Source organism: Triturus cristatus, chromosome 10, assembly GCF_964204655.1.
Source record: "Triturus cristatus chromosome 10, aTriCri1.1, whole genome shotgun sequence".
In the NCBI taxonomy this organism is placed as follows: domain Eukaryota; kingdom Metazoa; phylum Chordata; class Amphibia; order Caudata; family Salamandridae; genus Triturus; species Triturus cristatus.
Window position 1 is genome coordinate 1,207,040,309 of NC_140593.1, and position 26,444 is coordinate 1,207,066,752.

At 47.8% G+C, this 26,444-nt stretch overlaps 1 protein-coding gene across 2 annotated transcripts in view; it reads left to right on the top strand.

The window, feature by feature from the left end:
- TFE3 (transcription factor binding to IGHM enhancer 3) overlaps positions 1–26,086 on the top strand; it is a 152,011-nt gene extending 125,925 nt beyond the window's left edge. The window contains exons 6-10 of one of the 2 annotated variants that reach the window (XM_085629699.1): positions 3,083–3,200; positions 4,394–4,450; positions 8,252–8,327; positions 13,500–13,647; positions 23,000–24,487. In XM_085629699.1, the coding sequence (XP_085485825.1) occupies positions 3,083–3,200; positions 4,394–4,450; positions 8,252–8,327; positions 13,500–13,647; positions 23,000–23,392 (792 nt within the window). In that variant the 3' untranslated portion in view covers positions 23,393–24,487. Of the gene's footprint in view, positions 1–3,082; positions 3,201–4,393; positions 4,451–8,251; positions 8,328–13,499; positions 13,648–22,999 lie in introns of both variants that reach the window. The other variant, XM_085629700.1, reaches the window with a different exon arrangement.
- Positions 26,087–26,444: the final 358 nt, after the last annotated feature.

Here is a 26,444-nt window from a genome sequence, read left to right on the forward strand (position 1 = left end):
GTTGGGCATGCATAACGTTCGGTCAACCAGGGTTTGATTGGGCGAGCACAGGGTTCAGTCAACCAGGCTTGGATTGGGCATGTATAGGGTTCAGTCAACCAGGCTTGCATTGGGCAAGCATAGGGTTCAGTCAACCAGGCTTGGATTGGGCAAGCCTAGGGTACAGTCAACCAGCCTTGGATTGGGCATGCATAGGGTACAGTCAACCAGGCTTGGATTGGCATGCATAGGGTTCAGTCAACCAGGCTTGGATTAGGCGAGCACAGGGTTCAGTCAAGCAGGCTTGGATTGGGCAAGCATAGGGTAAAGTCAACAGGCTTGAATTTGGCAAGCATAGAGTTCAGCAGGTTGCTGCTCCTGCACACAATTTGGCAGGGCCCAGTAATAAAGAATAAAATACTTGAAAAGGGCATTTCATAAAGCCCATCTGGCCCCCTAACTAGGGAATAAAGGCAAAAGTTTTTTTTCCACAAAATTCACCTTTTCCTACAATTTTCTGTTTACCATGACTCCAGTAGGTATAACACCAGGGCCTCTGTCAACTGTGGTTCTAGTTAAACAGGAAGAGCGAGCAGGCCAGATTCACAAAAACTGCTCTCTGACGCCAATGCGGGCTTGGCTGTGGACAGAAGGGACTTTAAAATCCCACCCCAGGGGTAAGCCTTCAGGGAATGCAGTTTCCCAGTGCCATCCGCCATTTTGTTTTATCTCATGCGCTGTGATTTAGTGCTGCAGGGTTTCTTCTCGTGGTAGGATCCGTGCCTAGAACAGTAAAGAGGGAAGAGAGACTAACCATGCTTGTGATTGTCAGTGAGTGCTGGGTGTGGGTGCAGGTGGTAGGAGGGACCCTTCGCCAGAAGCCTGGTAATCCTTTGCCCCTAAACTTTCTGCCTTGGAGACCAAGTGCAGATGCTGTGACCTGACCAATGTCTCAAACAACCAAAGCCAGTTTGGAGATGTGAAAATGTGATCTTAGGTACTCTATTTTAATGCTGAAAAATGTGACAAGATGGTCAGCTACTTGTGACGACGCCAGGGGAACTGTAGACATTCAGAAACAGTTAAGACCATAACACAACTTAAAACCGGTGATCAGTTAGTGGTACTTTGTGTAACTAGAACCTGAAGCGGCCTCCTCTCTTTCATTCTCTGTTTGCCTAACATTCAGCTGTCTCTTTCCGGTCTGCGGACAGGATTTCCTGACTGCACATGGTAATGCTTTTCAAGTTTGTCTTTTGTGTTGACCTGTTCGTAATCTCTGGAAGCAAGTTAGCAAAGGCAGTCATAAGATCTCAAATTAGGTTATGTAACCACTCAGTTGAGTAATTTCCCTCGTTAGTGTCTGGAGGGCAAAGGGGCGTTTTGAACATCACAAAGGTGATGTCACCCTTCCTCGTTACACGAATGGGGGACAGGAAGTCAAAAGTCAGGTCTCCAAGAAAGTGATTTCACCAATAGTGAGAAGGCACTCTTAAGACGTGCGGGTGGACTTCGAAGGCTAGAACCTAACCCAAGAGATCCCCTTCTTCACTTCTTCACACGATGGACCTTGGATGAGCTGCTTGACATCCCGTTCCGTTCACCCAAAGACATAGGTTGGTTTCCAGAGGTCAGTTCTCATCATGGAGATCTGTAGGGAGGCCACATGGTCTTCTCCATACCCATTCTGAAAGCATCATTCTTGACACCATTCCAGCCCCTAGGTATCCTTTGTTTGAGATGTTCCTTCCACCCCATCCTCTTGAAGCTTGGCCTTGCTCTTACACCCTCCATGCCTTCTTTATCAGTGATTGAGTCTCAAGCGTTTAGAGTGGGATAGAGCAAGATTACTCTGCCGACAAGTTTCTTTCTGGGGTCACTCGATCACCCATTGTCCAAGAGCCCCATCACATTGACCACTGTGGACATTCCAACCAGGTGTACTGTTACATCCATAGTCCTTGGGCTACAGTGTCTAGAGTCTCTCACCTCCCACTTCGGTGTCTGCACGCGCCACGATCTGCTCTCTCGTGCACGGTTCCTGGTGTGTCACCGCTGCAGCAAACACCTGAACAGAAAAGGGTCCCGCTCTGTTTCTATCAAGATGACTTAATTTTCGGAGTCTTTAAATTTACATGCGCCAGATCCAAACACCTCAATTTTTATGCCCGTAGGCTTCATCGTGGTCTGTGTCCATGGTCTGAGCGGGGCAAGCTGGGAGCCCAGGTGTTGTGTGGGAGGACACACCGGTGTAGCCACTTTGCAACTTAGATTTACAGCTTTGCCCAGAGTTTCTGACTCCTCTTGTTGCCTATTCAGTGTACCCAAAAGATGATCTCACGGAATAGCCTGCCGGTGGGAATTGTTGCGGTACTGTACTATGTATTTGTTTTATTTGGAGTTTTTAAGAGCATGGACTAGTTCTGATGAGTGTCTGAGCGCTTTACATAAGAACAATTACAATACAAATTCACTTCATATTTGTTTGCGTTACATTATGAAGTAGGCAAAGTTACATAAAGCAAGGTATAGTCCAGCAAAGGCTCATTTAAGTCGATTTAAGGAGAAGGTGCAGGCTGGGAACTATGTGATGTGGGTGCCAGCTTTATAGTCTGCCCCATCACTAGGCAGGAGCTTTCATTGCCATACAGCTGCTGGCAGCCTTGCCAAGCCCAGCAGTCTGCCATGCTAGAAGGGGCAAGTTGAACTAGGGAAGGGGACAGTGGAGTCCCAGCCCATATCTCTGCAGATCCAGACAGTTCTGGTGAAAATACATCTTGGTATTTATTGAATACTTAATACATTAATATAGGTACCGGCAGAATTGTAGAGTCATTGTCCTAACTGAAAAAGGATCGTCAGCCATTTTTACTACCAATATGGCCGCTACCAATTAAGCTATGTGAGAATTTTTTCCACTTGTATCCACAGCGGATCGCTTGCTATTCCGACCCATGAGAGCTGCTGTAGGTGTCCCTTTGTGTCAGATCACATGCTGCCATGTCATTTGCCAGCCAGTTGCTGCATTGAACAAAGCGATTTTCAGAAGCGAGGAAAGTAACACTGTAGTAGACAACTCACCGTATTTATCTTATCTCCCCAGCTACCAGTGTCCGGGAATATCCTCGATGTCTACAACGCACAGGGAATGACGGCGCCTGCCATCACCATCAGCAACTCCTGCCCGGCCGACCTGCCCAATGTCAAGTCGGAGTTTGGCGGTAAGGGTGATGCATTGATGACATACTCAGTGGTTTTGGCAAGCACTGGAATATGGTCATCAACAGAGGGTCTGCTTTGTAGGAGCATTGGGCGGGAAAGATAAATGCAGTCATTGATGTCAGGGGAAGAGCTGTGTACGCCCTAGTATCAAGAAGAGGATGGGAAGGCACTGGTGTTGGGGAAAGGAAAGAGGGTAGGGGTAAAATTCAAGCACTGCTATCGCAGGGATGTTAAATGGCATTTATAGAAGCATTGGAAAGGCTGGTACTGGTGTTTGGGAAGAGTGTGAATGTACAGGTGTTGGAGGGAAAGAGAAGGCCAATGCAGGCATGTTATTAGGAAGGGGTGGAGACCAAAGGGAAGGTAAATGCAGGTAGCCCATCTAGAGGAGGAGATGGAGTGGATGTTGTTCAGCAGCCTAAGGCTGTTTTGGGGAGCCCTTGGGGGAGACCCCTTGGTGGTCTCTGCCAGTCGACGCTAAAGGGGAATGTGTCGTACAGTGGAGCATGCAAGAAGAAAGTGCAAACAAATAGGATAAGGCATCTGACCTACAGCTTCAGACTTTCATCTGAATCCGCGTTACCAGGGAGGACATGGCCTCTGATGTGGGGGCTTATTCGGGGTTAAGAGGGCAAAGGTATGTATTTGTCTTGGTATGGAGAGGGACCTCTTACTCAGATGGAACAGGGAGCAGTGTCAGAACCCCCTACCCAGAGGTGGGAGGGAGCATGACCCCTCGTATTGTAAAGTGTAAGCCCCACCCAGAGCCGAAGGATAGGAAGTACTAATTGTGGTGGTAGGAGAACCCCTACCCAGAGGTGCTAGGTAGGGAGGGAGTTTTAATCTCGGTAGATCAGGAGGCAGAGGGCACTCTCTTTGGTACAGACAACTAGCCCCTACTCAGAGGTAACGGAAGGAACTGGGACTGACCCCCACTATGGGCGTGAAGGTCGTGTCCGAGAGGTGAGAGGGAAGGAGAGTATGAAACTGCTGTCATTAGACAGCCCTATCCAGCGAAGAGAGGCTGCCATAATTGTGAGGGTGTTTCCGGGTAATGCGAGGAAAGGACCTGCAGGAGTCCCCCGGTGGGACACGTGGGGTCACTCGGAAATGGCCTGGGGAGGGAGGGGGAGACAGGCGTGTCCTGGTCCTAACACCCACTCCTCATGCTGCGTTGCTTTGTCATTTTCAGAGCAAGACACCAAGGTCTTGATGAAGGAACGCCAGAAAAAGGACAACCACAACCTCAGTGAGTATGAGGTCTGCTCCCTTCTGACAATGACACCCTTACCCATGCTTCATAGTGACTGTCGGGGTCCGATCCCTCCCAACACCCTTACCCATGCTACATAGTGGCTATCGGGGTCCGATCCCTCCCGATACCCTTACCCATGCTACATAGTGACTATCGTGGTCCGATCCCTCTCAACACCCTTACCCATGCTACATAGTGGCTATCGGGGTCCTATCCCTCCCGACACCCTTACCCATGCTACATAGCACCTATCGGGGTATGATCCCTCCCGACACCCTTACCCATGCTACATAGTGACTATCGTGGTCCGATCCCTCCCAACACCCTTACCCATGCTACATAGTGACTGTTGGGGTCCGATCCCTCCCGACACCCTTACCCATGCTACATAGTGACTATCGTGGTCCGATCCCTCCCAACACCCTTACCCTTGCTACATAGTGGCTATCGGGGTCCTATCCCTCCCGACACCCTTACCCATGCTACATAGTGACTATCGGGGTCCTATACCTCCCGACACCCTTACCCATGCTACATAGTGACTATCGGGGTCCTATCCCTCCCGACACCCTTACCCATGCTACATAGTGACTATCGTGGTCCTATCCCTCCCGACACCCTTACCCATGCTACATAGTGGCTATCGGGGTCCTATCCCTCCCGACACCCTTACCCATGCTATATAGTGACTATCGGGGTCCTATCCCTCCCGACACCCTTACCCATGCTACATAGTGACTATCGGGGTCCGATCCCTCCCGACACCCTTACCCATGCTACATAGTGACTGTTGGGGTCCGATCCCTCCCGACACCCTTACCCATGCTACATAGTGACTATCGGGGTCCGATCCCTCCTGACACCCTTACCCATGCTACATAGTGACTATTGGGGTTCTCTCCCTCCTGACACCTACTTACCCTTCCAATACAGTTTGTATTGTTACTTTTCCTACAGTGAGTATTAGCGTACCCTCCCTCCGAAAACATCTTCACCTTCCCCATACAGTATCAGTGTCTAATGCCCCACCCTCAATGCCACTTCTCTTTTTACACCGTGAGTAGAGGGTTTTGCTTCTACTTCCTGACACTCAATCCCTCTCCCCATGCAGTGAGATGTGGGGGGTTGCTCTGTCCTGATGTGCCCCGGCTCCCTGCTCCCCTCCGTTTGCAGGCCTCCTCCTTCTGCCGGGGCCTACTCCGACCAAACTTTGCCCCTTCCTATCTCCCTTTGCCTAAAATGGAGCTATTCCAGTCTAAGTGCAGAAGGAATTGAAAACCGCAAATGGAGCCCAATTGTCTCTGGCGTGTACTTGTTAGAGCACAGAAAAAGATGCCTCACTCTATGAAGACTACTGTCTTCGGTTTCAGTCCTTTAACTCCCTGACTTTCTGATGAGAAATGTTTGTAGCTTCTCGGGTGGATGTTGCTCCTCCACACCAGCAGGTGGCAGTAATGCTCAGACACCACTGTCTGCGGTGAGCGCCACACTCTTGAGCCCATAGGAGGGTCAGGCTTTGGTATCCTGGGGTGAGGTTCATGCAAAAGTAGAATTCCACACGCTTTCTTAAAAATATACTTGTGCTGAACCGTTAACCACAGTCTACACTTGCCCACCTTCCATGGTCTGGAAGAACCGGACTACGCAACTTAGCGCTATGATGGCTTAAAAAAATGCAGTACTGCGCGAGTCTATATATAAGGGCGTGCGAGTTGTAGTCCAGCTGCTCTCTCTGCCTAAGTAGCCAGACCTACTTATTTGCCCCCCTTTCCTCCCAAATGTTTTGTACAGTGGAAGCTGTCTGACAGGATGTCCACGGTGACTCGTGTGAATGTTGTGTCGTGCGGGCAGGTCCTCGTACTGTCGTTAATGTCTTTCTCCATGGCCGCCACAGGAGTTTTTAGTTACAGTGCCTTCAAGATTGGCCCCTAGTCCCAAAGAATCAAAGATTTACCACACTCTCCTGCTCACACATGGCTGCAGAGAGTGAGTTGTGTGGACATAAAGCTGTTCTTCCTCCTTCTCATCAGCACCTAATGATGAGGGGGCCAAAGAGACTTAAAATTCTCCATTGTAGCCTTCTTGGGGTTTCACTATTGCACACTTTATCATCGTACATTCCTTTAGCAAAGGTGAATGTATGATGATATAACGCATACCATCACAACGCGGTATGTTACATCGCGGTCTTGACAACGCAAGTCGTTACATCGCCTTGGAGTGCTAAAGGATCAGCCCTTACGTTTATTGCCTATGCAGGTGTTGACCCTCTGTCACCTGGAATGTTCTGCAGGAACATGACCCTCACCACAGCGGGAAAGACCACTTAAACCTCTACCCGCTGACCTGTTTTTATACGCGTGAAGCAATTTCCTTTGCTGACAGCACACATGGCTTACCCATACTCCCAATGTCCATCAAGCAATGTTGGCACTTTTTGGGATTCTTGCATCATCCCAGGCACTGCTGGGATTCTCTGTACCGTTTCGGTGCTGGCCTAACATTACCTTTGCTCAGTTACTCTGTGTCCTTATTGAATTATTGAGGCAAATCATCTGGACTTTGGCATTTAAGGTAAGCGTATAATAGTATTAAGCTTAGAACCAAGTTTTTATTTTCCTTAATAATTATTATAATTTGAAATTCGGGTTAAGTTTAGTATTGCATTTATTTAAATTTACGATTATTACCCTATAACTTCAGTTTACTATTATTTACCTTTAATTAGTTTAGAGTAAGGACTAATATTTAATATAATTTAATTTAGGATTGGTAATAATTTAATAAAATGTCTTTCCATTCAATTTAATCTAACTTCTAATATTAGAATACCGTTATCATTAAATTAACATTATTTCGGTTAATTTAGGGTAGAGTCAGGATTAGTAGCAAATTCATTTGATATTATTTAATTGAATTCAGATTTTTGGTATTACTTGAATTTATTCTAATGTAATTTGAATTATTTCAATTTAGGGTTAGTATTAATCATAACACATTTTAATGTAATTTAAGTTTAGTATTGCCTTAATGTAAAATCTTAACTTTAATTACATTTTGCAGAATGGTTAGTACTGCTTTAATAAAATTAAATAAAACATATTTAATTCATGATAGGTTTAGGATTAGTGACAAAAGAATTAAATACAATTTAATTACATCTAGTTTCTAATTAAAATGACTAATTAAAAAATGGATTTAATTAAGGGCAAGTGTTACCATTAGGGTTCTTTAATTTATTCAATTTTCTTTAAAATAATTAACGATTAGATTTAGGGTTCATATTCATTCAATGTATTATCCTCATGAATAGATGTAAATAAATGTTATTGCATTTCCTTTAGGTTTGGGCCTAGGGTTATGGTTAGGCTTAAGGTACCCTCTAGGTTTGGGGTTAGGTTTAGGGTTATGGATAGAGGTTTGAAGTGATGGTCTGCTGAAGTAATAGTGACAAAGTAATGGTACGTGGGAGTAGCGGTGTTTGTCGTAATTACAACTAACAAGTGGGGCTTTCCCGGAATCCTGTATCCTCTCACTGGGAGACCCTTAAAGCTGCGATGTGGGATCCGCTTTTTGATTTTGTTACTTTACCACTCTCAGGATTGTCAGTGTTCCCGCATCAGTGATGCCCACTTGTTGGACAGACTGCATTGGCACATCTTCATTTGGTTTTGCTAGCCTGGCAATATTTGATGTTTTTGTTTCTTATGGGACAGAGTGTATCAGCGCATCTTCACTTGGTTTTTCTGGCCTGGTACTAATTACTGCTTTTGTTTCTTTTTGCTTTTGCCACAGTTGAACGGCGGCGACGGTTTAACATTAACGACCGAATCAAGGAGCTCGGCACATTAATCCCAAAGTCCAATGACCCGTAAGTTTCATCAGCAGTTCGACCACCACACCAGTCTGAATGCCCAATCCTGGTTTTCTGCTTGTGTGTCACGGCTTATGTAAGCAGAAAATATACCTAAGACAAGGTTTACAAAGGTAATAGAGGGCGAGGAGTACATTAGGCAAGGCCACTGGAATTATGTGATTGCGTGGCTGCAGCAATTTTCACATAATTATAGATTTGCCACATTTACCACATAATCCACCATCTGCTGCATAATCAGCAGACTTAAAAAAAAAAATTCTAGCTGAAACTGTTCAAAAGTTACTAGGAACGCAGTGACGTGTTGCCACGCAGTGGAAGGCCCTCTGCAAAGGTTGACTGGTCATCTTTCTGGAGCTTATTGTTATATTTGGGTATTACTTGTACTAGTGAGATGCAACTAATACCTAGACAGTGTTAACAAGTTTAACAAGCATTGGCAAAGTCAATAGGTCTCGCTTATGGGCAAGATTTGCCTTTGGCAATTGGGTGGGGGTGGTGAATGGTAAGGTGGGTGGGGTTAGGGAACAGGAGGACGGGTGGGGTGGTGAATGTGAGGGCAGGTTGTTGGTGAATGGGAGGGTTGCAATGTCATAAGAGGCGCTAAAATCAAATAAAGGCGTGCGCGAAGCAACTCAAAGAGGCAAAGGTTTAAAAATGTTGATTATTTTGGCATAATATCTCCTTACTTACACGTATAAGTGGCAGCTGGGAAGGGCGCCAGCCGAAACTTGACCCCAATACTTGTGACTGTACTGAAGCACGCTGCTTTAAAAAAAAAAAAAAGTCCTTTGCAATAATATTTTGAAAGTACTTATACTTTCGTTACACCGCGTCTGCATCCAATGTGCTTTCTGGGAGCATATACACACACGAGAAAAAACAATTAAAATGTTGTCACATCTTCTCAAGTCCCTCCCCTTATCGCTAAACTCAAAGGTTCTATAATGTCACCCCCTTGACTCACAGTCTGTAACTTAATGTTAGATATGCATTCCCAATCTGTCCACTATTATGAAGAGGCATTTCAAACTGTGGCAGTGTAAACACGGAAGTAAACGGGGGCCGACTGAGGCAAGTTCCCTCTCCAGGACTGAGCATCGTGACGTCATAGCATCTCATAGCTGTGAAGTAATGCAGTGACGTAAATGCAGAGGATAATAGCATTTTGCATTCCCTGTTCAGGATCGAGGGTGGGAATGGGACTCTTATACAACATGGATTCTATATAGCGCCTAGAGACAAGTCACTGTGCTGTGTGCTCCCCAAGAATAGTCAAACCCAAGATACAGGCATTGGAAAAAAGAGAAATTTGCGAGTCTTCGATAGATAGATAGATGGATAGATGGATATGTGCGAGCCTTCTTAAAGTATTCAGCATAGCGCCTTATGCACAGCTCCCCCTTTGATACATGGATGTACATGTCGTGTATGTACAGTGCACTTTGCAGCCAGATTCACCTCTAGGCACTTTCTGCGTCTAAAAGGAAGCGTTGGGGGCTGAGTGGGGTAGGCGTGGGTTGGTCTACAGACAAGTCAATGCCTCAAGAAGGCCTGCAGGCCTGGGCTGATGCCGGTATATAGGGACTTGGAAAACAACCTCAGAACCCAGTATAGCGTTTTCCCTACTAATTAGAACACATCTAAAAGTGCGTCTTGGCGCTGAATAACAGATGTTTATTGTTGGCCGCTCAATGGTGCTCCCCCAAAGGGTGGGTGCAGGGGCTAGGACTCGAAACAGTGACCAGCCGGTCAAAAGCAGATCCCCAGAGTGGTTGAATGAGTGCCCTAGCCTATAATGCGTACTGAGCTCTGAGGGTCTGTGTTGGGCTCCGAAATCTTTCACCTCTCTGTTGCCTCAATAAATCTTGCGGTCAGTGAGTGCTGATGGAAGTCAAATATCACGTGGCATGTGCCGTGCAGCCTCGAGGTTTGTCATGTGTTTGGTTCCAGTGTTGCATCGTATGTGCAACCAACCCCCATTTTTGCAGAAAATGAGGCCCAAAGTTAAGCCATGTGCCCAGGATCACCCCACGTGGCAAAGGTGGGCTTGTAGATCACATCTCCAGGTTCTATAACCTAGTACTGTGCCAATGGGCACTCTCTCCCCTCGGGAGGGACACTGGCTGGCTGAGACAGGCTGAGCTATTGAGAACTCCTGAGTTACAGGTACCTCCCACATATCAAAGGTACGTGGTTGAGAGTCACATGTCAGGCAGAGCCGGGGCCTATCCAATCCCAGCTCAGCCTGACATGAGCAGAGTCTGACGAGTGATTGTTACGTTGTTGACTCTGTCCCAGCCCTACAAGCCTTGGGCGACCTGACTGTTTCTGCTTTTGACAGTCCCACCACAGTGGCCCGGGCTCTAACTCGCCCATTCACTCACTTCCTTAAAGGCACTGATGAACAGCAGCAGACAGGGTGAAAGGGTTTTCACGTGTGCAGACCCCTCCGTTTCCAGTTAACCGCAGGCTGTAAGTATTCCAACGCATTAAACCGTCACGGTAGCGCCTAGATGGCATTCAGTTAGCACTCTGCGCTACTTCACTACAAATACTTTCTGAATAACAGCTGGCGATATTTCGGTTTGGAGCCTGCTCTGAAGGCTACAGACCGCACAGAGACCCTGCCATGTCTGGCCCTGGCTCCGGAGATGGCAAATGCTTTGTGGGTCACGTATGTTCCAAATGTGTTTCAGATTCCAGATGTGACCCCGTTCCTGCGCCCTGGCTATTGCACAGCTGTGGCCCCGCAAGCGCCCCTTCCCATTTCCCTCCAAAAGAAATGTAATCACAGCCCTACTAATCCAGGGGTGCGTTAGTTTAGTTGCAGAGTAACTGATGTGTAGCACATTTTCAATATGGTTTCCTCTATATATAACACATTATCAATTAATCTGATTGTCACCCAAACTTCAATTAAGTAATGTAATAAAAAACACACAGTAAAGAGTCAATCAAATACTGTTAAATATTTCTTCCACCCACCATTGAATTTTTACAGCCTGATTCTAATACACGATGAACACCAGATATATGTATGTATACCCTACATATGTGTATAGTACCAACACTGTTTTAGAAAGCTTTAAGCACTACAGTGTGGCAATAATGCAAAAAATAGAAGTATATTTTGTGATTGGGTGAACTAACGTTCAGGATTTTGTTTTTGAAATCGCACAATTGCCCTGCATCTGTGCCGCTTCCAGGCACTGCACACACGAGAAATGTCACAGAAATAACCAGAGTCCGGGAAGCACAGCAAACAGACACAAAACTGTAGAATACGAAGACTACACATTTACACATGCATTTATTTTTTACATAGCACCCACAAGTCGGATTTAAAGCTGCTTCAGGGCGTTTGGTGACAATATAAACACAGAGGCATACAAACCACACTAGCGCACAGCGTACAGACCAGTGGCGAGCACTGGATGTTAAGTGTGCCCTTTCAAGCATCACACATTCATTTATTGATTTATGTAGAGCCCAAGTTCTTCCTCACACCAGCCTCGGACCGCCAAGGACTCTTACAGAGCAGAAAGCAAGCCCACAAAGTCACCATGCCCTGCACTGCCCTTCCTTCCCCACACTGCTGAATACACTCTCCCTACTGTACACACAGGGCTGGGTTAAAAAATCAGAACAAATAAACGGGCAGAGTGGGCGATCTCTGCCGCTCTACTGAGAGTCGTAAAAGTCTTTTTTACCGCCCACTTCTTTGATAAAAACTGCCACCTTTGTTCTCATTACCAAGTGCAATGTCCTCCTCAAAGGAGCTTCACGCTGCCGCAAGACTCAAGAGTGGTACGCCACACCAGGAGAGACGGATTCCGAAGGCGGTGTACCACTCTGGACGAATGTGTGACTACAGAGGGTCGCCCTCTACTCCACTGCCATTTCTAGCTTTCTACTTAATAAACTCTGTTCCTATTGGAAGAGTAAAGTTACAAAAAACACTCCAGACTCGCAGGTGGAGTATAGCCCACTATAGTGGGCAGTGAGAGGGGTTTTGGAAATGTAGCATAGGGATCCAACTTGTCCTGATGAATGCCGGAGACCAAGCTTTGAACTGGCTGAAACATGTTGACCGCTATGCAGAATGGAGGGGTGGTGAGCACTTAATTTACTCACTCCACCACTATCCATTAGGTATATAGTCCTTTATATACCTTTTTAATCCTGACTAGGGAATCCAGGTATAAAATTATTATAGAGATATCCCATGGCCAGTTTTAAACTCACAACTTATCTCCACTTTAGGATCCTGTCTTTTCCTTTTTTCTTTATCGCTGTTGTATTGTTTACCCCTCCCTATTGCTCCGCCTCTAGCGTTAGGTTTGCGCAGAGGCGTCAGTAGCAGCCCTATGATGAAGCATGCCACAACTTGTTGTGGGTGAGGGCAGTTTTTACAAAGTGTGTGTGCTCTCTTATATCTATTATAAACTGTAACATGACCAGGAAATAAATAAAATAAATAGTCCCCCAAACAACAGATAAACAACCAAAGAGTAAAGATATAGTACTTGGTCCTGCTCCGTGGGGTGAAACGAAAGACAAAAAGGAGGGACAAAGAGGAAGGATTTACCAGTAGCAAGTAAGCATTTTGGAAGGATAATCCAAGTAAAATAAAAAAACAATGGGCAGGATGTAAGCCCACAAAGCGTATACAACAGTTCTCAGAGGTTTTACCTAAAAATGACAAAAGAATGAAGTAATACTATCACAAAATCTGCCACATAATCTGGATTCTCTTGCTGCATAATTTACTCAGCCTTGCCGCATAATTTGGTCTTCCTGTGTGGCATAATTCCAGTGGCTCTGCCTATAGGAGGTGATTTTCATAAGAGGTTAGGATACATTTTAGCAGCCAATATGGCTATATGAGAGTCGATCAAACCCATCATGTGACTGACTGACCCAGGCAATAGGCATGAAAACCCGGAATGTGGGTGATTCTGCAACATCGCTGGCATGGTTTCAGAGGTGGCTGCTGGCCTGACGCTACCTCCCTCTTTCAGAGGTGTCCCTACTGTTCAGTACTCCTGTGTCTTTGGTTGGATAGGAGGGTGGGTAGGGTTTTTGAGATGGCGGATATGGCTGTTGTGATCAATGCCCAGCCTTGCCTCCCTGAACCTCTTCTGTGTTTTTTGCCCCATGCTACAGGGAGATGCGCTGGAACAAGGGTACCATCCTAAAGGCCTCAGTGGACTACATCCGCAAGCTGCAGAAGGAGCAGCAGCGTGCCAGGGACATGGAGATGCGGCAGAAGAAGCTGGAGCATGACAACCGTAGCCTGGTGCTGCGCGTGCAGGTGAGGAGGGCATAGTGATGCATGCAGGGAAAGAGGGCATGGTGATGCGTGTAGATAAAAAGGGCATGGTGGCGCGTGCAAGTAAAGAGAGCATGGTGATGAATGCAAGTAAGGAAAGGTTCTGCTTCTGTGTATAGTGGATGGGGTGTCTATTGCCAATGCAGGTATTGTGCTCATAGGCAAAGAGGCGACTCTTGCTGCTTGTGCACATAGTTAAGGGACGTGTACATAAGAGAGGGACCTGATTCAGGGCAGGCAGGGAAAGGGTGGCTGGTGCATGCTTGTAAAACTGGCACGGTGCTGTGTGTGTAGGGAAGGTGGTCTCTGGTTCTGCGAGTGCCTGTAAAGAAGGGGCCTGCGCTGCGCATGCAAGTAAAGCGGGGGCTTGTGCTGCTTAAGTTGGGTAGAGATGAGAAAGGATTGCGCATGCATGTGAGAGAGGGGCTTTATTCTGGTGCTGTGTGTGTAGGGAACGTGGTCTCTGGTGCTGCGAGTGCCTGTAAAGAAGGGGCCTGCGCTGCGCATGCAAGTAAAGCTGGGGCTGGTGCTGCTTAAGTTGGGTAGAGATGAGAAAGGATTGCGCGTGCATGTGAGAGAGGGGCTTTATTCTGGTGCTGTGTGTGTAGGGAAAGTGGTCTCTGGTTCTGCGAGTGCCTGTAAAGAAGGGGCCTGCGCTGCGCATGCAAGTAAAGCGTGGGCTGGTGCTGCTTAAGTTGGGTAGAGATGAGAAAGAATTGCGCGTGCATGTGAGAAAGGGGCTTGATTCTGGGCAGGCAGGGAAAGGGGGCTGGTGCATTCAGATAAAACGGGCACAAGTGCTGTGTGTGTGTGTGTGTGTAGGGAAAGTGGTTTCAGGTGCTGCGAGTGCCTGTAAAGAAGGGGCCTGCACTGCGCAAGCAAGTAAGGCATTGGCTGGTACCGCATCAGTTGGGTAGAGATGGGATACAATTGCGCATTCACGGCAAGGCGTAGAAGGTGCTGTGCATACACATAAAGAGGACTTGTGTCGATAAAGTGCAGTTGATCTTCAACATGGAGATCAAGAGTTGGCATGGGCCTGGTCTGCAGGTGAAGAGGGGCTGGTGGTGTATGTGTCTCAAAGGTTAGCTACCTTTGCACTGGTAGGTAAAATTGGGTGAGAGGGGTTTAAGGCTATGACCATAAGCAAAGAGGGTAGGGGGCGACAATCTTGGTGACGTGTACTTGAAGGGATAGTCTGGGGGGATGCGGAAAGTACATTGAGAAGCCTTATGCTGAACGATACATATATATATATATATATTTAATGAAAAAAACACAGAAACTGAGTTATGTTTTTACAGCTCAGACATGAAATCTCACTGAAATATGCCCCTTATGGCTCAGCACAAGCATAACTCACATCATGCCCTTGCACGTTATATGATACCATATTCATTGATGACATCATGTGACATCATTGATGACATCACCACTAACATCACGGAGGACATCGCTGCACAAAATTAACATATTCATTAGGAGAACAAGCAAATTGTTGTACAATGAAATTAAAATACTTGGGTATCATATAGAGTGAGGGAGGATAATGGCGGAAGAGAGGCACCCAAGGAGAGGGAAAGAGAAACAGAATGAGACGAATGGAGAGAGAGAGCGGGACAGAAAAATGAGAAACAGAAAGAGAAAATAGTGTGATAGCATAAGGTAGAGTGAGAGAGACAGAGAGCAAGAAATAGAGAGATAGGGCCTGGCATGTGGCCTGCCGATGACAGTGACCCAACCCCCCACAGGTGACCAACTCCTGCTGTGTATGGCCCACGACTGCGTGCAGGAGGAGTTGGCCGCAGCACCTGCATCAATGGTTGACCATAGAAGCTCTGTGTGTTTTGTAGGTTGTAGAACTCTTTTTGGGGGAGATTTTTATTTTTTTATTTTGCAGGTTTTTGTATTTTCAAACTTTTTAACAATAATTATTGTGGCAAACGGCCGCTTTGTTGTAGCTGGTGAAACTTGTGGAAGTGAGCCTCGATATACTCCTCGCCAAGCTGCTTGTTCTGCTCCCCCACCCCCTTGCAAATACTCAATGTGCATTGGCTTCATGCTGCTGCCTGCCTCTTTGGGCATGCTTGGCCATGTTGTTCATCCTGTACCTCTGCATGCACTCCTTCCATTGCACCAGGTGACTTTAGGTGTCTTCACATGGTTCATGTTAAAGGAGTCATGGTCTCCGGGGTCTACACGCCACTCTGTGTGCATTGATCTCCTCCTTCCCTTCTGGGTGGGTAAACGATTCTACAAGTCAGACTGTGTGTTGCCGGCTCCACCAAGGCGCTTCACTTCTTCCTCCTGTGCAGCGGCAGCCTTCGGTCCTGGCAGATCTGGCTGTCCAGACTGTGCCATGTTAGAACAACCTGGAGCAGTGACCTCCAGAAAAAAGCATTCTCGCCTCCTGCTTCTCAAAAAATGTGTGCTATGGTGTGAGAAGTTGGCCTGGTATGTGATGCTCACTAGTTAAAGTGATCACCTTGTACCATGCCAAGCAATCCTTATGGTGTGGTTGTAAGTCAACCTTTTCGGACTAGCTGCCCTAGTGGTAGCGTAGGCTAAGCAGTCTTTGAGGCTAAACTCGTGAAGCGTGTTAAGCCAGCTGTTTTACCAAATGTAACCCCCTTTTATACCAATGAAAGGACACCACACAGATATATATTCAAAATATATATGTATTTATTTCTCAAAGTAACCCCTAGTCTCTTTATGAGCACAGGAGCACAAATCGTCAAACAAGATTACAGTAGAATACACAGAAGTTGCACTTTATATGGATAGGCCCTGGTGGCCGCTCAAACCATATACTAAAATAGTGGTATAAGTACCACGAACAGAAAAGGGAAAAGGCCTAGGGCCTCTAGAATCGCTGGGCCTACAAGGAGCTAACTTCAGTTAGTGACCAGGAGGTCCACGGGTGGCGTGTGCAGAGCAAATAGTCACACGCGTGCTCCCATAGGTTTCAATGGGTGCGTAAAAAGTACAAAGTTACTGCAAAGAGGATCTTCCGGATGGACTAGGAACTCAAGATTTGGAACACAGGCACTAGAGATGTAATACTACACTTGGGCACAGGTGTGCCAGCTTTACCTCACCCACAGGAAGCGGGTGCATAGGCCTCGAAGTGCGTCGGGTTTCTTCTATCTGTTCCGTGGAGCCTGAGGATAAAGATGCTGCAGGCGGTCGGTCCGGGAGAGATGCAGTGGATCCAAGAGTGGATCGGAGATGTTGAAGACCTGTAAGCAGAGGGGACAGTGTTCACAGTCACTAGCCAGTGACCAGCGTAGCACCAGGTGGGTACCAGGCAATGTCGGGTGCAAACAGGAAGAAAGGTGCAGCTTGTCTCTGCAGCCACGTGGTCCCTGGAGGTCGACGACGTCCAGGAGTCGGTTCACGAGCTTTCCCACGCAGGCTCTCGCTGTCGGCGGTGTCGGCGACTTGATCGAAGCAAACAAGCCTTGGCAAAAGCAATTGTTGTAGGAGATGAAATAAGCTGATGGTTCTGACCAGCAAGGTCAGAAGGACTGCTCCTTTGGAGGGGAGCGAGGGCCAGTCTGGAGCAACCAGACCAGCGGTGTATTTCGTGAAGTTCGTCGCCAAGATGGCCACTAGCCAGCGGGCCAGCAACCGGTTAGGCACGTCGAGTGGCAAAATGCAGAAGGGCCCCACGCAGATCGTGGAGATGCTGGAGGGCTCACCTTTGGTGCAGATGCTGCTCGGGTGTTGGGCTTCTCAGATCCCAAAGCACAACTTGGAGGGAGCCTCGGTAGTTGCACTTGTCAGCTTGTCGTGGTCGTTTCAAGATGGCTGGCTCCACGTGTCTCGGTGCCTCCACGGGTCTCCTCTTTTCAGGGACTGTGGATCGGGCGGTGAGAGGTCTGGAGGTCCAGGTCTTGTCAGTCTCTGGGCTCGGGCTCCGGCGGGAGGCGGCGGCAAAGCAGACGTTGATTCGCTGGATGGTGCTTGCGTTAGCAAGGTGGTCACTCCCTGACCACAGGGGAGATTTCCTTCAGTCTTCTGTGCAGCAGAATGTCGAAGTTCCCGTCTTCTTCTTAGTTTCAAGTTGATTCCAGGATGTCTGAAGTCTTAGGACACAGCTCCTACCTTTAAGCGGATTCTAGGGGCCGGACTACCTGCTAGGTCCCTCCCTATGGGTGGGACCAGGAAGGGGGGTGGTTACACCCCCAATCCTTTGTCCAGCTCGCCCCAGGACTGGTGTGCCCCAGGACCGGTTTGAACTGGCATATGCACCGAGGCTCCTTGTGAGCCACAGGCATGTCTGGTTTCTTTCAAGCCCTACCTGACCAATACACAAAATCCTGTCTGGGGTGGTGCATGCACCTCCCCTGGCAGGAAACCCTTTGTCCACACCTCCCAAGCTGGAAGGACTCCCAGCAGCAGGAGGGCAGACTTGTGTCTGTGGTGGCAGCATCCATTTTGTGGAGCTGAGGCTATGTCTGATTTTACCCGGGTTTCAGGTACTGTACTTGTCGTGTCCCTCTAGAAGGGTGGAATGCTAACCTCGTCGCCAGAATTGGCGAGGGGTTAGTATTCCAATTCGTATGACACCTTACTCGACATGTTTTGATAAAGCCAAACCAAAGATAGCATTTAACCGCGAGGTTCATAATGCACTTAAGAGTATATGGTATGACGATATCTGGAAACAGTAGAAGGAAGTTGTTCCGACCACTGCAGACAGGCTCAGCTCATGCCAGAGCACCATCTCACATGGAACCAAGCACTCTGCCTTCAGGATTATTAAGGCCTGCCATAGGAGTGACTTATAGGTTACCAGGTGTCCCATTTAAGGTTAGGTATAGGTATACTACACCTAAGTAAGAGGTGATTACACCAACTTACCCCAGCTGAGTGATCAGCCAGTTGTGTCAAATTGTTAGGCCAAGCCTGGGGTGGCATAATACATGCTTCAGCCCTTGGCAGGCCTTGGGTACACCAATGCCCTGGGTACCTAGTGTACACTGGTACAGGGGCTGACAGGGTGATCCACTTCCAATTGGTTATGCACCTAGGGTGCATAGTTTTAATTTAGTAGAGAGAACAGCAGGCTGGGGGTCTGATTGGCAGGCCCACCGCCTCAATATGTCAAAAACCAGTGAAGTAAAAAGCAAAAATTTGGGGTGACCATAGGATAGCAGACCCTACTCTCCTACACAACCCCCCCCCCCCCCAAACGCTGGGACATTAAACTAGCCTTGACCAGTCTCGTCTTCATGTCCTAAGTGGAAGTACCTGGAGAGACCATCTGCATTCCCATGGTCAGTACCTGGCCGGTGCTCCACTGTAAAGTCCATCCCCTGTAGGGAAATGGACCACCTAAGCAGTTTGGGGTTTTCACCCTTCATCTGATTTAGCCACAAGAGGGGCTTATGGTCGGTCTGAATCTTGAAGTGAGTGCCAAACAAGTATGGCCTCAGCTTCTTCAGGGCCCAAACCACAGCAAAGGCCTCCCTCTCAATAGCTGACCAATTCTTCTATCTGGGCGTCAACCTTCTGCTAATGAAAGCAATGGGTTGGTCTTGACCATCTACATTAAGTTGTGACAGCACAGCTCCCACACCCAACTCAGAAGCATCTGTTTGGACAATAAACTCTTTGGAGTAGTCAGGACTTTTCAGGATAGGTGCAGAGCACATGGCCTCCTTCAGGTCATCAAATGCCTTTTGACAGCTTACTGTCCACTGAACCTTTTTGGGCATCTTCTTGGATGTCAGATCATTAAGAGGAGTCACAATGGACCCATAGTTCTTAACAAACTTCCTGTAGTACCCAGTCAAGCCCAAGAAAGCTCGAACTTGAGTCTGGGTGGTTGGAGGAGACCAGTCCTTGATGGATTGTATCTTACTCTCCAGTGGTTGAACTTGGCCTCCACCTACAAGGTGGCCCAAATATACAACCTTACTCTGCCCTATCTGGCACTTAGTAGCCTTGATAGTGAGGCCTGCCCTTTGCAGAGCCTCAAGAGCCTTCTTCAGGTGGATCAGGTGATCCTCCCAGGTGGAGCTAAAGACAGCAATGTCATCAAGATATGCTGCGCAAAAGTCATCCAACCCAGTAAGGACTTGGTTCACCAGCCTTTGGAAGGTGGCAGGTGCATTCTTCAGACCAAAGGGCATCACCACAAACTGGTAGTGCCCACCTGGGGTTGAGAATGCTGTTTTGGCCTTAGACTCCTCAGCTAATCTGATTTGCCAATAGCCAGCTGTCAAGTCAAATGTGCTCAAAAACTTTGCAGAAGCTAGTTTGTCTATGAGCTCATCTGCCCTTGGAATAGGGTGTGCATCTGTCCTGGTGACAGCATTGAGACCCCTGTAGTCCACACAGAACCTCATCTCTCTCTTGCCATCTTTGGTGTGAGGTTTGGGGACCAGAACCACTGGGCTAGCCCAGGGGCTCTTTGAGGGTTCAATGACACCTAATTCCAGCATTTTATGTACCTCAGCCTTTATACAGTCCCTGACGTGGTCAGGTTGTCTGTAAAGCTTGTTCTTTACAGGCAGACTGTCACCAGTGTCCACCACATGGGTACACCAGTCAGTTTGACTAGGTATTAAGGAAAACATATGTGAAAATGATTGTAGAACCTGTCTACATTCAGTCTGCTGATGGGCAGTGAGGTTGCCTCCAAGGGTCACTCCTTCAACTGAGCCATCTTCAGGGTTCTGAGACAACAGGTCTGGGAGAGGGTCACTCTCTTCCTCCTGTCCCTCATCTGTAGCCATGAGCAAGCCCATGTCTGCCCTGTCAACATATGCTTTAAGCCTGTTAACATGGAGTACCCTGTGGGGACTCCTGGGAGTTCCTAGGTCCACCAAGTAGGTGACCTCTCCCTTCTTTTCCAGGATTGTATGGGGTCCAGACCATTTGTCTTGGAGTGCTGCTGGGGCCACTGGCTCCAACACCCACACCTTCTGTCCTGGCTGAAACTCAACCAAGACAGCCTTTTGGTCATGCCAAGCTTTCTGTAAGGCCTGGCTTGCCTCAAGGTTTTTGGATGCCTTCTCCATATACTCAGCCATCCTGGAGCGGAGACCAAGTACATAGTCCACTATGTCTTGCTTAGGCTTTTTGAGAGGTAACTCCCATCCTTCCTTCACTAAACACAGTGGGCCTCTTACAGGGTGCCCAAACAACAATTCAAAGGGGCTGTAGCCAACTCCTTTTTGTGGGACCTCTCTGTAAGCAAACAGAAGGCAGGGTAGAAGGATGTCCCATCTTCGCCTGAGCTTTTCAGGTAATCCTTTGATCATACCCTTTAGGGTCTTGTTGAATCTCTCAACAAGCCCATTGCATTGTGGGTGATAAGGTGTGGTGAACTTGTAGTTGACACCACATTCCTTCCACATAGCTGTCAAGTATCCTGACATAAAGTTGGTACAGATCCATTTGAGAGCGGATCCCTGGATGACCAGTCTCGTGGAGTCTTCTGATGAGGGTGTTATGGGAGGCAGTATCGAGGGTCACGGAGAGGTCGAGCAGGATGAGTGCCACTGTTTCTCCTCAGTCCAGGATGTTTTGAATACGTCTGTGGATGCAATGAGCGCTGTTAAGGGGCTGTGGTTCTTTCTGAATCCTGATTTTGTGTTGCCTAGAAGATGGTGAAGTTTGAGGTGCTTTGTGAGTTGCTTGTTAATGGCCTTCTCAATCACTTTGGCTGGATAAGGGAGCAGGTAGATGGGTCAGAAGTTGCTCATTTGATTTGGGTTTGCTATGAACTTCTTGAGGAGGGAATTGATTTTTGCAAGTTTCCATTCACTCGAGAAAGTGGCAGACATGACGGAGGTGTTTATAATGTGAGTCAGGGTGGTGCTGACTGGTGACGTTCCCAGGTTGCAGATGTGGAGGGGGCCTGGATCCGTTGGGGTCCCTGAGTGGATGGTCTGCATGATTGCCGCTGTCTTGTTTCTGGTGAGGGTTGTCCATTCGGCCAGATGGCCCTCCTGTTTGCTGGTGGGTAGGTTAGTGATGAGTACTCTGGGGGTGTTGGTGTGCGAAATTGGTGTAGATGTTTGCGATTTTGCTGTGGAAGAAGTTGGATAGGTTCTCACAGAGTTGTTGGGGGGCCAGCGATGTTATTGACAGTGACTGAGGGCGAGGTGAAATCCATGACCGTTGCACCTCATCCTGGATTGGCGGCTGCAAGTGAAAAGATTCTCCCGCAGTCGGGCATTCACAGCTTTTGGGTCCAAAGTTTCTACTTTTGATCCACGGACCACAAATGGACAGAAGCAAAAATCTCCTTGGTTCAAATTTGGGCCTTAATATTTTTTTAAACATAATCCACAGAGAGTTCTTGAACTTGCTTGTGGAACAGTCACAGACCAAAACAGTCAAGATATACAAATGTGTTAATCTGTTATGCCCACTCAGCCCACTGTACAAAACTTGGTATTTTGGACCTTGGATGACCCTCCATGCGAATGTAAAATTTGGCACACATCTGTCTATCGGGGCCAACGCGGTAGGCAAATTCAAGATGTCATTTTAATGGGAATACGACTGAACCACCATCACTACACAGTGGAGAGGGCAACTGTGTAATATATATATTTTAACACTTTGTGCGAGCGCTATGCACTATCTTGTCAAGAGCTGTTGCCTAGTGACCCCGCCTTATGACTCACTTTCTGGAGAATAGATGACGGGTTGTTTTAAATTTCCCAAGGGAGGGGAGTTTCTCGAAATACAGTATTCAAGGAGCTGTATGTGGGCTTGAAGAGGTATTTGGGGCTGACCTCTACTCATGGCTTCACCAAAGTTAGAAGGAAGAGAGTGTGGTTATTATTCAGTGACCAAAAAATGAAAGATTGAAGGAAAAGGCTGACTGAGCGGTTAAGCGGAGGGGTGTAGCTGGGAGGGGGGTGCTTGGGCTCTGGGGTCCTGTAGTCATGTTTCTAATATGTGGAGTGGGTGGGGGAAAGAATGCTTGGCTGGTGGAATAAAGAGAAACAATGTAACATCACTTCACAGAGGTCCACATGCATGGCAGGCGGGTCAGACCCTTGGAGACGATGTCCTGTCGGTGGGAAGGGGGCTTGAGATCAGGGAGAAGAGAAGCACTGGAGTCCATTTTGTATGGGAGCTCCTGTGCTTCATCGAAGCAGCCCATTGCCATCTGACCGGCACCCACTAGACACCGTTGATCGCACAAGTGACCCTGGGTAATGTAATGGACTGATGGCACGAGCTGCTAAATGTGTCCCCCAGAGCACAAGTGGTCGTGTGTATACTGATAGCGGTCTCTCTGTATTGTGCAGATTTCACCAATACTCAACAACTGATGTTCTTGTTTTTGGGGTTCTTTCAGGAGCTGGAGATGCAGGCGCAGATGCACGGCTTCTCTGTCCCGGCCGCTGGAGGACTGACATCCGCCATGGTCAACAGCATCCTCAAGCAAGAAGACAGCCTGGAAGAGCAGGACCTGTCGTATGCTTCAGGCCCACCCCAGGGACGCCACCTGGACCCCTCGGGCACCCTCGATCTCAACACGCTCCACTTTGGCAACCCGCTGGGAGATCTCATCGACCCCGGAATGACCTTCCACCTGGGCATGACTGCAGACTCCGCCATAGCAGACATTCTAATGGACGATACGCTCTCGCCTCTAGGTGCTTCTGACCCGCTGCTCTCCTCTGTCTCGCCTGGTGCCTCGAAGACATCAAGCCGGCGCAGCAGCTTCAGCATGGAGGAGGACTCGTGATGAGAAACCCGCCAGGGTGTGTGGGCTTACCACAGTGGCAATGATTGCAAGTGGGCACTAGGGTGCACCTACCAGGACAAAAAACACCACCCTAAAGAAAAATGGATGCCGAAACCATGTGAACGCACGTCTGTGGTTCGTTCCAACTACAGCTTTGTGGTGTTTCTTTTTATACACTCCCTTGATCGAAGAAGTCCTTCTTCTAATACTGCTTCATTCCCAAGCGTGCACTTGCGGGTAAACTACCCTCTCTCCAGGCATCGTTGCATTGCTGACTCTCTACCCATGCTTGCAGTCAGCTCCCAAATCGCAATGCCAGCCATATGTTGGGCAAGAGAAGCGCTGAGAATGGATCACGCTGAGGCCCTGTTTGCGGGGTGCGCCACAGAAGTGGATGCAAGAGCGCGGGGCAGTTCCCCATGTGGGTGAATATGTGCATGGACTGTAGATGTCCGCATCACTAGTCTGCGTCAGCGACAGGCGGCTGAGGCCATGCTGCCATCTGGGACATGGCCAACTCTCCTGGAGAACGTTCTGCCTGTGTCTTCCCTCAGTGTCCTCCCCAGTGTTCACTGACTAATGTTTTCGACTGTGTTATAGCTTTTGAATTGTGTACACTCACTGTTCCTCTCCTGTCCACTCGCACTGTCTCACCTGCTTGTAGCCTGCTTTTGGTACTTTTTTGTGGGGATCTGCAGTACATGTATTCTTCCTCGTTGTGGCCAAGACCATTGACCCCCACATGTGTATTCACACAGGACAAGTCTGATTTCCCTTTTACTAAAATGTGAACCTCCATCCAGGCTTCCGTTGGAACCCTGCAATGGGCACCTACCATTTTGAGGTATTGCAGAGTGGCCTGTGCGGGCAGCTTCTGGGTGTCACTTCATTTTGGTGGTTATGGTTGTGATCTACAGACTTCAAGGGTCACCAGCAGAGAATAGGCTACTGGCCTTTCCCCAAGCCACAGATGGATGAATCTCACTGAACCCTAGCTGCTTTCCCTGCCAAACTGCAGGGCATTTGCAGTGCAGCCTGCTGGGATCCTTGTAGGTCTGCTCCAATGTGCAGTGAAAGCAAAATGTGTTCCCCCAAAAACCTGTGTTCTTTAGTGCTACAAGGATCCAGGGGTAGCACTGAGAAAGGATTAATGATGGATAACATAAATGACCAAGGGAAAACTCCTTCGGCCTCACCATAACTGCTTTGCTTGTGGTAACTTGTTCCCAGAAACACAGTGTATAAAGGTAAAAGGTAAGCACGGGGAGTATCATTGAGTCAAGGAGGCTTCTTCAGGATAATTGGGCCGAAACGTGTAGTATAGTGTAACTTTTCCAAAGCAATGGTGAACAACCCAGGTTGGCTCTGTTCAGACCCGCTCTGTTTGAAATGTGGCACATGGCCACTGAGCAACACTCCTGCTCTTCCTGGTGAAGAGAGGCTGGAAGGATGTTATAGGGAAATATATCTACGCATATAAATATATATATATAAATATATTATAGAGCTATAGCTTTATGTTGGCATTTATGCAGAGATGGAGGTAAATTGCCTCCAGGTTTGGTATGTTTTAACTCCTCAAGGAATGCCGGACAACACAGGATTCAGTCTGTGGCGTTAGTTGGTCGCCTCTCACAGGTTATGGCCCGTTTCAGGCAATTAATTATTTTTTGGCATTTCTGTTTTTAGAAAAAGGGGAGAATTACTGAAACACCAGTACTTTCTCTAAGAAAGCTCACTTTACTCCTCCATTTGATGGGGAAGCGTGCCGGTGGCAAGGAGAAACTGAGTCGAAACGGCTGAAAATACACCCGGACTAGATTTAAGAAAAAGTTTTTTAAAAATGATAATCACAAGGATATGTGCTGAAATGTTTGCAGCATTTTCATTATTCGTATCAAATGTACAAGTATGTATGTAGGTACATATATATATATGATAATTCTGTGTAGAGTTCTATTTTAGAAAATCACTCCAACAATGACTTCTTTTATGTCTAAAGAGCTCAGCACCTAGTGAGAATCATATTCTTAAACCCTCCTCTCCCGCAAACGGCCAGTCCCTGCCCTTTCTTAATGTCCTTACGAGAGGTAACCCCGCGTCAAGCCTTCCAGGGCAGGTGAGCCTCAGATGCTGCAGCCAAGGCTGAAATTCCCAGGGCAGTGGAAACTGCAAGACATGGCTTCTTGAGATATCCGCTGCTTTTTTCAATCTGCACCGGGAATCCCCGCCTATGGTGCAACCTGTTACCTTTATGTGAATTTGTGACGTCTTCCACTGACATGATAGGAAGGCGCGAGAGTGGGCATTTCCCAGAGGCAGGTCCAAGGTTGGTTTCACCCAGGAGGTGTTTTAATGGTTAAAAAACAGCCCAATAACGCTGCTGGAGTGATGTGTTGGTAAAAAGTGTGCACCACACACCGTCTCATTATGTGGCTAAGAGTCACATGAGATGTTCACTCCCCCCTTTAATGCTAGCCTTTCCACGGTTGATGAGAGACTTACCCAAGAGCGTATGGGAGTAAGGTCTCACCATGCAGTCCGGCGCATCCTCTAAGTGAAGGGTGTACAACCATCTTTTAGTGACCCCACATCTTGCATGCAGTGACTGAGTCCTCTGTGGAGGGAGACCCCATATCCTACTTTTGGGAGCATAGTTTCCTGTGTGGCAAGGACTTGTATGTATGCAGGACTTATGTCAAGGGGGTAGAGCCTTCATGCCTTTTGTGCAAAAGCTGCATGTTGTATGTGTACAGACTAGGGTCATGCGTATGTATGTCCTACAAAGCGAGTGAGGCGGCCTTGTGGTGGAATTCCTGGCATCACAGTGTAATGGCCTTGCACACTACCCTCGCTGGTCCCTGCACCCTGCATGAGGCGCCTCAGAGGCCTGTATTGTGCATCTCCGCACTTCTGATTCTTAGGGTGAGAATCATTTTCACGTGCACACCTCTCCCGCTAGGTTAGAGCCACAAGAGGGTGAGGTCTAGATAGATCTAGATTTTTGTGGCGGTGCCTGTCCATCGCTTGGACTTCGTTGCCCCTCTTGTGT